At 44.7% G+C, this 10,261-nt stretch overlaps 1 protein-coding gene across 2 annotated transcripts; it reads right to left on the reverse strand.

The window, feature by feature from the left end:
• Nucleotides 1-6,286: 6,286 nt before the first annotated feature.
• On the reverse strand, nucleotides 6,287-9,198 carry LOC123044665 (uncharacterized). Of its 2 annotated transcripts, none has more exons than XM_044467479.1 (2): nucleotides 8,926-9,198; nucleotides 6,287-7,241 (listed from the first exon to the last, which is right to left on the reverse strand). In XM_044467479.1, exon 2 carries the CDS (start codon nucleotides 7,230-7,232, stop codon nucleotides 6,753-6,755), a length of 480 nt encoding a protein of 159 aa, XP_044323414.1. In that variant the 5' UTR covers nucleotides 7,233-7,241; nucleotides 8,926-9,198; the 3' UTR covers nucleotides 6,287-6,752. The 2 variants fall into 2 exon arrangements, with proteins under 2 accessions (XP_044323414.1, XP_044323413.1); XM_044467478.1 differs by having other exon boundaries at nucleotides 8,922-9,179.
• Nucleotides 9,199-10,261: the final 1,063 nt, after the last annotated feature.

Consider the following 10,261-nt stretch of genomic DNA (forward strand, 5'->3'; position numbering starts at 1 on the left):
CAAATGATGACGCTCAAAATGAGCATACTCATCTAAAGATTTCCCATCAACTAGGCTAGTTGGGGTTTCAGCACGAGCGCATAAGGATCGAAGATGATCCAAGTAGAACACTTTAAGTGGATCCATATCAATAGATTTTTAGCAAGCAAAGATGCAAGCAAATAGAAGGCACATGGAAACACGAACAAAAAGACATACGGGAAGAATGCAACAAAAAAGGCAAAGGTTTTTGAAAATCGTTTTAGAAGTGGGGGAGAGGAAAATGAGAGGTAAATGGCAAATAATGTAATGCGAGGGATAAGAGTTTGTGATGGGTACTTGGTATGTCTTGACTTGTGCGTAGACCTCCCCGGCAACGGCGCCAGAAATTAGCAAATTGACGGGAGATCAAATCTTGACTTGACTTGGTGTAAGCCTCCCCGGCAACGGCGCCAGAAATCCTTCTTGCTACCTCTTGAGCACTGCGCTGGTTTTCCCTTGAAGAGGAAAGGGTGATGCAGTAAAGTAGCGTAAGTATTTCCCTCAGTTTTGAGAACCAAGGTATCAATCTAGTAGGAGGCTACATGCAAATCCCTCGTACCTACACAAACAAATAACAACCTTGCAACCAACGCGATAAAGGGGTTGTCAATCCCTTCACGGCCACTTGCAAAAGTGAGATCTGATAGAGATAATAGATAAATATTTTTGGTATTTTTATGATATAGATTGGAAAGTAAAGATTTCAAAATAAAATAGATCGAAAACTTATATGATGGAAAATAGACCCGGGGGTCATAGGTTTCACCATTGTTCAAGAATTTGTCTGATTAATCAGTTAACGGGCCAGTTAATCGCTACTCGTTGGATGGCCGATTCGAATAACACCTATTCATTGTGTTAACTTGTCAGGCTGATTAAATGGCATGTTTGATCGATTAAATGGCCCGTTAGGCCGATTAACTAGCCTGTCAGACCGATTAGTCAGTTGTTGGGTCGATTAATCCCTGCTGGCCTATTAACTTATTAGCAAACAAAGCCCAAATTATTGGCATGTAACCTCACCATCCCCCTCCCGCTCCTCAATAGCTAGGATTTGATCAAACTGTACCATATTTTTGGTATATTACATATGTGAGAGCATGAGAGTAGCGTACAATACATAAAAAAACTAGGAAATGTTTGCAGGTTCCTATTTAAACTACCAATTAATGACCAACCAATTAATCCAGTTAATAGGACGATTCACCGATTAATCGCTACTCCCAAGCCAACCGAGCAGCTACTAGATACCAATTTCCTTAATAATGGGTTTCACTAGTGGCTTCTCTCAAAATAGCATAAGTATTACCATGGGTGAACAAGTTACTGTCGAGCAATTAATAGAAAAGTGCATAGTTATGAGAATATCTAGGCATGATCATGTATATAACCATGGGTGAACAAATTACTGTCGAGCAATTAATAGAAAAGTGCATAGTTATGAGAATATCTAGGCATGATCATGTATATAGGCATCACGTCTGCGACAAGTAGATCGAAATGATTCTGCATCTACTACTATTACTCCACACATCGACCGCTATCCAGCATGCATCTAGAGTATTAAGTTCATAAGAATAGAGTAACGCATTAGGCAAGATGACATGATGTAGAGGGATAAACTCAAGCAATATGATATAAACCCCTTCTTTTTTATCCTCGATGGCAACAATACAATACGTGCCTTGTTGCCCCTGCTGTCACTGGGAAATGACACCGCAAGATTGAACCCAAAGCTAAGCACTTCTCCCATTGCAAGAAAGATCAATCTAGTAGGCCAAACCAAACTGATAATTCGAAGAGACTTGCAAAGATAACAAATCATACATAAAAGAATTCAGAGGAGATTCAAATATTGTTCATAGATAATCTTGATCATAAACCCACAATTCATTGGATCTCGACAAACACACCGCAAAAAGAATTACATCAAATAGATCTCCAAGAAGATCAAGAACTTTGTATTGAGATTCAAAGAGAGAGAAAAAGCCATCTAGCTAATAACTATGGACCTGAAGGTCTGTGGTAAACTACTCACAATTCATCGGAGAGGCTATGGTGTTGATGTAGAAGCCCTCCATGATGGGATATCACGGGTACAGAAGGTTGCGGTGGTGGAAATAGGGTTTCGTGGTGCTCTCGGATGTTTTCAGGGTATATGGATATATATAGGCGAAAGAAGTCGGTCAGGGGAGCCAAGAGGGGCCCACGAGGGTGGGGGGCGCGCCTACCCCCTGGGCACGCCCTCCTACCTCGTGGCCGCCTCGTTTGTTCCTTGACATCCACTCAAAGTCTCCTGGATTGCGTTTGTTCCAAAAATAACTCTCTCGAAGGTTTCATTCCGTTTGGACTCAGTTTGATATTCCTTTTCTGCGAAACACTGAAATAGGCAAAAAAACAGCAATTTGGGTTGGGCCTCCGGTTAATAGGTTAGTCCCAAAAATGATATAAAAGTGTATAGTAAAGCCCATTAAACATCCAAAACAGATAATATAATAGCATGGAACAATAAAAAATTATAGATACGTTGGAGACGTATCACGCGCCAGCTATCATCATGGAAGTTGACACTTCTGTGATGAAAAAGCCAGTATTGTCATGGAACATATCCCCGACAGCACAAGCATAACTATCTTGATTTTGTTACAAAACCATCACTGATGTACATGGGTGACAGAAAATATGGCCTACTGTAACAAACGCGTATTATCACGAATGTGTCTCTTTTTTATTGTAGTGGATGCATGTATTTACGTGATTTCTGCCTTTTAGTTTGAGTCTTTCGATTTTGGGGTAGATGTGAAGAGGGGGTTCAATAGATCTATGAGTTGTTGTAGTAAAATATCATATCCTCAAAGTGTTGTAGTAACTATTACGCTCCAGTTTGTTGGATTCTTGCTGATCTCAATATTACCAATCTAGCTCCAAGAAGTAAACAGTTCAATGTACAAGTGAACTATGGAGGATGGTTCCTTGGTGGCGGCAAATACAGGTCTTATGTGGGTGGAAAATCAGTCTGCTATAATTTCTTTGACGAGGAGCAGTGGACAACACAACAAGTTCATGATTTGGTTAAGAAAGTAGGTTTAATCAGCCAGTAAATATACCTATTTACAATTGCAAACCGTGGCAATGTGAACTCTAACAGATTGACAAAGCTAATTTCGATGGATGGCACTCGGGATATTATGTCTTATGTACCACAACATTTTCTCCGTATTTACGCTAACCAAACCAACAGTATGATGCCAAACAAACCTGATGATATGGTGCAACATCCTGCTGTTCACTTGCCTGCTGTGATCACACCTATCTACCACCTGAATGAGGTCAAGCCTGATGAAATTCTTAAGCAAAACATTGGCAAAGGAAATAAGAGGCATGGAGTTTCGAAGTTGAGGCACCTACTAAAAGACCAACATAACCAATTGATCTGGAAGAAGACACTACATGGTCTACTGATTTGATGATGCACTGTACTGAACTTGATTCTCTAAAATTTGCACTAAATTTTGTAGGAATTTGATCATGCTACGGAATTTATGTGAAATTGATCATGCACTTGTCTGAACTAGTTCTTTACTATTGCACTCTGAATTAGATCATGCACTTGTCAGTGGGCTCAGGTTTTGAAGCATGGAAATTAAACAGCCCTCACTCTAACTCCAACATCCATTTCATCACCTACTACAAACATAACATAATTGGTGGATGTGAACTATGGGGGCTTGGAAACGCCCTAGCCACCCGGGTTGTCCGTGAGGCGACTCCAAAGGCCCCCCGCCACCATCCAAAAAATCCTCCTCTTCGCCACCTCGTTCACCCTACCGCCGCCGAAGGAGGCCGTCAGCGGATGACGACGGTGGGGTGCTCCCCAATTAAGCTACTTTCTTGGCGTTTCTCACCTCTTTTCTTGGCCTCGGCAATTTCTGCTGCCGCCACCATGTGCGACCTCTGCTGGTCAGCGCTGGACTGAATCAGGAAAAGGAATCCTGGCGGGCCACGGTGTACCTCCCGCGGCAGGTTCCTAGAGCCAAATGTCAAGTGGGTGTTCTTGGAAGCTATCCTTGGGAAGCTCAGATTTGACCAGAGATGGATAAAACTGGTGATGGCATGTGTCACTTCCGTTGAGTATAAGGTACGATTCAATTCTAATGAAACACTACCTTTCGCACCAACAAGAGGTCTTTGTCAGGGGGACCCTCTCTCCCTATATTTATTTCTCCTGCGTGCGGAAGGCCTCTCTGCACTTATTGACCAGGAGGACGGAGTTGGTAGCTTGAAGGGTGTTCAGGTGTGTCATGACTCCACAAAGATTTCTCATTTATTGTTCACTAATGACTCACTAATTTTAATGAGAGCAGATCAGGTAAATGCCCAGACACTGAGAAAAATCCTAGATGAATACTATTCGGCGTATGGTCAGTCGGTAAGTGAAGCAAAATGTTCGATCTTCTTCGGTCCCAATACAGGGGTGGAGTTGAAGGCAAAAATCTGTCAAATACTGAATATCATGACAGAATCATTATCAGACAAATATTTGGGCCTCCCCTCAATGATTAGAGTTGACAAGGTGAGTTGTTTTAAACATTTAATAGAAAGGATTTAGAAACTGGTAAATGGATGGAAAGAAAGGACTCGCCATCCCGGCGTGGCCGCGGCGTACCTCCGGCGGCAGGTTCCTGGCGCCAATCATGTCGAGTGGGTGTTCTTGGAAGCTATCCTTGGGAAGCCTGGATTTGACCAGAGATGGATAAAACTGGTGATGGCATGTGTCACTTCCATTGAGTATAAGGTACGATTCAATTCTAATGAAACACTACATTTTGCACCAACAAGAAGTCCTCGTCAGGGGGACCCTCTCTCCCCATATTTGGTTCTCCTGTGTGCGGAAGGCCTCTCTGCACTTATTGCCCATGAGGAGGGAGTTGGTAACTTGGGGGTGTTTAGGTGTGTCGTGACTCCCCAAAGATTTCTCATTTATTGTTCGCTGATGATTCACTCATTTTAATGAGAAGATCAGGTAAATGCCCGGACAATAATAACAATCCTAGATGAGTACTATTCGACGTCTGGTAAGTGAAGCAAAATTGTTCGATCTTGTTCAGTCCCAATACAGAGGTGGACGTGAAGGCAGAAATCTGTCAAATACTGAATATCATGACAGAATCATTATCAGACAAATATTTGGGCCTCCCCTCAATGATTGGAGTTGACAAGGTGAGTTGTTTTAAACATTTAATAGAAAGGATTCAGAAATTAGTAAATGGATGGAAAGAAAGGACTCGTATGGAAAGAAAGGACTCGCCTTACCAGCGAGTCCTTTCTTACCATCCATCCATTCTGTCATGATATTCAGTATTTGTCAGATAAATGGATGGATGAAAATTTAGGGCAACAGATGGAAAGAAAGGATTCAAAATCCACAGCAATACATGCGTTGGCCCTAAATTTCACTCGTGTGGCTGCGAAAGCAACTCCTACCCCTAGACAGAATAGATGGCCTATTGTTCTAGCTTCACAACAATTATTGAATGTTGATGCTTCGTTCAGCGAGGGATTTCACTCAGGATCATGCAGAGCTATCGTTAGAGACGAGACACCACAGGGGTAATTATTGCAGCTTTCACTTCACATTTTGAGCAAGTTGCAGATGTTGTATCAGCAGAAGGAGCGACACTTCGGGGAGGATTGAAGCTAATCCAAAGCCTTAGATGCAACAATGTGCTAGTGAGAATGGACAATATCATTGTGGTGGATTCTCTATGTCTTAACAAGGGACATTCTAGGTCGTGGGCTCGATGTAGTGGCTCATGAGAGATTCTATGGTCGCAGCTCCAATACTAGATGATTGCATAGAGTTATTGCGTGAAGTCGGGAAGGTTACTATTGAGCATAGTAATAGAATCAGTGGCTCATGAGCTAGCTAAATGGGGCGTACGAACAATCCGACTGTGTGGATGGACGTACCTCGGAGTTTCTCATTGTTAAATTTTTAGCAGTCGATGTAAGTATTATTCGAAGTTAATAAAGCTAGCAATGAAGGCTTTCCGTAAAAAAAACTCTAAATTAAATTCCATCGGGTCTCTCTCTCCTCCGTGGGACTCACCTCTCTGCTGGCTCACAAAACACGACACTGACCACCAATCATGCTTGTTCAGTAAAGTATAGCTGCTATTTAGGCAGTACTCGCAAGTTCTTCCACTGCGAGTTGCAGCAGTAAAGGGTACATTCGTTCTAGTCTCTATCACATGGGATCTAACGGTGACAGAAACTGCATTGTTCACTTAAGAGCATCAACTCAATTCAAGAGTCTAGGAAGCTTATCTGCTACTCTCTCCGTTCCAAAATAGATGACCAACTTTATACTAACTTTAGTACAAAGTTAGTACAACGTTGGGTCATCTATCTATTTCAGAACGCAGGGAGTACTCCAGAAGCCAGGTTTTCCGAGAACTACATTATATCATCCATTGACAATTTGACATCTAGCTTCTGATGGGAAATGCTTTTCTAGACTACCTTTCCACGCATCAGAGCACATGAGCAGGAAAGCTGACCTAAACGGGATTGCGACACACAGGGATGCAGTCAGGTGGATGAAATGATTGGCTCACCAAAGATGGCATCGTACTGCCCTCCAAAGGCTTGCACAAAGAAACCCAAGATGCCCTCCAGGAAAGGGCAGCAACAACAGCAGCAGCTTTGATTTCAGTCATCTTCCGTTAGGGCTAGGCAAAGGTCTCCGACAGCTTGGAGAAACCCAGCTTCCTGAGGCGGCTGCTCATCGGATTACCGCACCTGACATCCACCACCTCGACGCCATGCACATTTCCTTTCTTCTTGGCCTTCTCGAAGTTGGGGCTCCTGTCAACCAGCACACCGTCCGAGTGCAGCATTGGGGAGCTGGACTTGTTCCGCTGAGAGCTCCTCCTTGTCTTGCAGGCTTCTTCAGCGCTCACACGGTCAGCTCTGCCATTGCTGCTGCTGGAGACACTGGACGAGCTCTTCCTTGGGATGATCTTCCGGGGGCTAGCGCCGCAGGGCACCGAAACCGGACTGCTTTGGCGTCTCAGGCGCGGGGTGGCAGCTCCTTGCGGCGTGACTTTGATGGCCTCCAGTTCTCTCGTCATGAGCGAGCCGATGGTGCCGGTTGTGCCCACTTTGATGGCGCCCCCCTCACCGTTGACAAGCTCGGCGGCGCACGGCATGATCTCTTTCTGAGAAAACACTAGTAACTTGTTAGGTTTTGTCACAAATGAGGAAGGTGATGAAGCAAGATTTATTGACAAGAGAGGAGACAGGGGCAGTGTACAGTATACTGCAAAGGTGAAAAACCAGGGAGAAAGTTGCATGACAACTAGGATGAAAATCATGGTGTTTCCTCCATGCAAGATGAGAGGTGTATAATAACGGACACTTGCCTCCATGATTGTCACTTGAGAAACATGGAGAAGGATAGGGCTGTCATGACTATACCAGTACCACTAGGGGAGTAACATGCATGGCATGGCAGTCAACCCCTTTCTGTTCCGAGATGAGGACTAGTGGTATCCACACAACAAATCAGCCTAGTGTGTTTTTCTAATTCAAGAGTTATCATGTCCACCCAACAGATCTAATCAATTCATTCTCCTAATGCCAAGAGTTATGACAAATTTAACCGAATCATTGCAGAAATGATACCTTTGTTCCAATAGAATCTGATGAGCAGTCACATCATGTACCAATACGATTTTCGCAATAAAAACACTGTAAATATGCTTAAGAACGACACCGCTTTCCCCAGAAAAACTGATATATTTTTTCTGCACAACGTTGAGTTGTACATGATGCGACGGAGCACCGACAGTCTGAAACTAGTATAATACATTACACTAGTACCAGAAGGAGGAAGCAAATGGACAACCAACCTGTTGCTACAACCAATGCAGTGTTGACAAACAATTACAAGGATTAAAAAAAATCCCAGCATGCTTTCTAAAGTATTGTTCATGTTATCTAAGCCTCTGATTGAGGGCCTTTTCAGGACAATTTGACCAGCATCTGAGGTGTAAAGATGTACTAGACACAAACGTTTTTATCCCCTTTTCTCAAACGCTTTCTGCTCCTTCTTTTCTGCCTTAATTTCCTCGGTGCATCTACTGATGCCTACCTTTAGACCATACTGTATATCATGTAGGCCTACTTCTCAGACAAAAATGTTTTAGCTTACAAAAAACTAATAAGTAGGCCACATTGGTATGTTATCCCCTTTCAGAGAAGTAGTAGTACTACTAATAAGTATAATGATTTTTGGCACCAACAGCAGCAAGAAGAAACAAATGGCATCAAGCATCACTTGATGGGATGCCAACTGGGCCAAAGCAAAGAACCTACTACTTCCTTCCTCCTGCCGCATTCTTTTTCTGCATATCTATTCTTGGATCCCTTGGGCTACTGGTCTAGTGATTGATTAATAATCTAATGCGGCACCAAATCATGTGGCAGCGCCGGCCAAACTCATTAATCTAAGGAACACTGAAACGGACGAACACAGGAACTGGAACGGAAGATTTCGTTGAGAAGAAGCACCCGACGAGCGGCTCTGGTCAAGAGCTCTCCATAACACAATCTTGCTAGTTAAGGAGAAAATGAAGATATAATGGACTAGTCTACACACAAGTGACAATTTGGGAGAAGAAAAAACATTTGGAACCACAGACAATTAGCAATCCGGGACAGATTCGAGGGAAATGGCACCAAGCCAAACCATCGCAAGAAGAAATGGTGAGAGGGTCAGGACCTCTGGATTGGATCCCCAAAGGAGCTACCACCAACAATCTTTCTTTCACCCCCCAACAGCACAGCCGTTCGAGATATCACACAAAGCAACGAGATAAAAGGATGCTGCGGCGTACCTACCGGCCTGCTGAATCTTGAAGAGCTTGAAGATCTTTGCGCACCAGGAGGGAGAAGGGAGGAGGAGAAGGGGGGCAGCTTCTGGCCAGAATTGAATTGAAGAACACAAGGGAAGGGTGAGGAGAGGAGATATCGACAATGGGGTCACACCAAACGCCCTGTGTGTTTTGAAGACCGCAACCTATATTATTATTACCTCGCCCCCATTTATTGCCTGCCTCGTTCTTCTTCCCTCTCCTCTCTTCTCTGTCATTTTGTCATGTGCGCCAGGACAATGCTTGTCTTTTCTAGGACGGCTTATCGGCGAAAGACGAGTGGTGTGTGGTCAGGGGGTTATTTGCATCTTGCACATTCTTGGAAATTTCCAATTGAGAACTCCTCGGTGAACATGTTATTTGTTGAAAAGGGTACAAGCGCAATTTACGTGGTCTTAGAGTGTTAGGGACAAGCAAGGGAGAGAATCGATCTATAGTCACTCAGTGGCGATTTAGTTTGGACTTGATTACACGAATGGGAATCGAGAGTATCTAGGGTTCTTGCCGCCGCCGCCGTTCGTGATCCACTGGATGGGGGGAAAGGAGAGGCAGTGCAGCTTAAGTAGTGGTAGCAGCTGGACCGGGTCGGTTGACCCACTCTGGGCCACAGTAGCATGGGTTGCAGCGACGGTTGCGGCCGGGCCGAGTCCTCGCCTCGTTTGTAGTTGGGGCCGGGCCGTCCGATGGAGCCGGGCCGTCAGGGGGGTTAACATCCCCTCCTCCTTGAGACGAGGCTTGCCCCCAAGCCTCCGCATGGGGGAAGCGAGCTTGAAGCGCCTGCTTGTCCTCCCAGGTGGTGTCGAGCGCCGCGCCTGCCGACCATTGGACTTGGACTTGCTCGATCATGGTCTCGTTCTTCTTGCGCCATCTTGTTTGGAGGATCTTGATCGGGATTGCCGTGCCGCCTGCTTCTGACGGCAGAGTTGTGGACGCGGTGGTGCCTGGTAGCAGAGCTTGTCGAAGCTGCAACACATGGAAGACTGGGTGTACTGTTGCATGAAGAGGAAGTTGCAGTTTGTAGGCGACATCATTGACCTTGCCGATGATCTTGAACGGGCCGTAGTACTTGTAGCTGAGCTTGTGGTTTGCCCGAGGAGCCACCGATGTTTGGATGTAAGGCTGCAATTTGAGGAAGACTTGATCACCGACCTGGAACTGGCGAAAAGAGCGCTTCTTGTTCGCCTGGTCCTGCATGATCTGGCGCGCGCGGTGGAGTTGCTGTTGGATGAGGTCTTGCATAACCTCTCGTTCCTCGAGCCAGGTTTGCAGCGCTGACACTGACGATGATGTCGAAGCAGTTATCC

This window comes from Triticum aestivum, chromosome 2B (genome assembly GCF_018294505.1).
Source record: "Triticum aestivum cultivar Chinese Spring chromosome 2B, IWGSC CS RefSeq v2.1, whole genome shotgun sequence".
In the NCBI taxonomy this organism is placed as follows: Eukaryota; Viridiplantae; Streptophyta; class Magnoliopsida; order Poales; family Poaceae; genus Triticum; species Triticum aestivum.

Bases quoted from the DNA above. Each gene is read 5' to 3' on its own strand.
- LOC123044665 (XM_044467479.1), bottom strand. From the start codon at position 7,232: ATGCCGTGCGCCGCCGAGCTTGTCAACGGTGAGGGGGGCGCCATCAAA.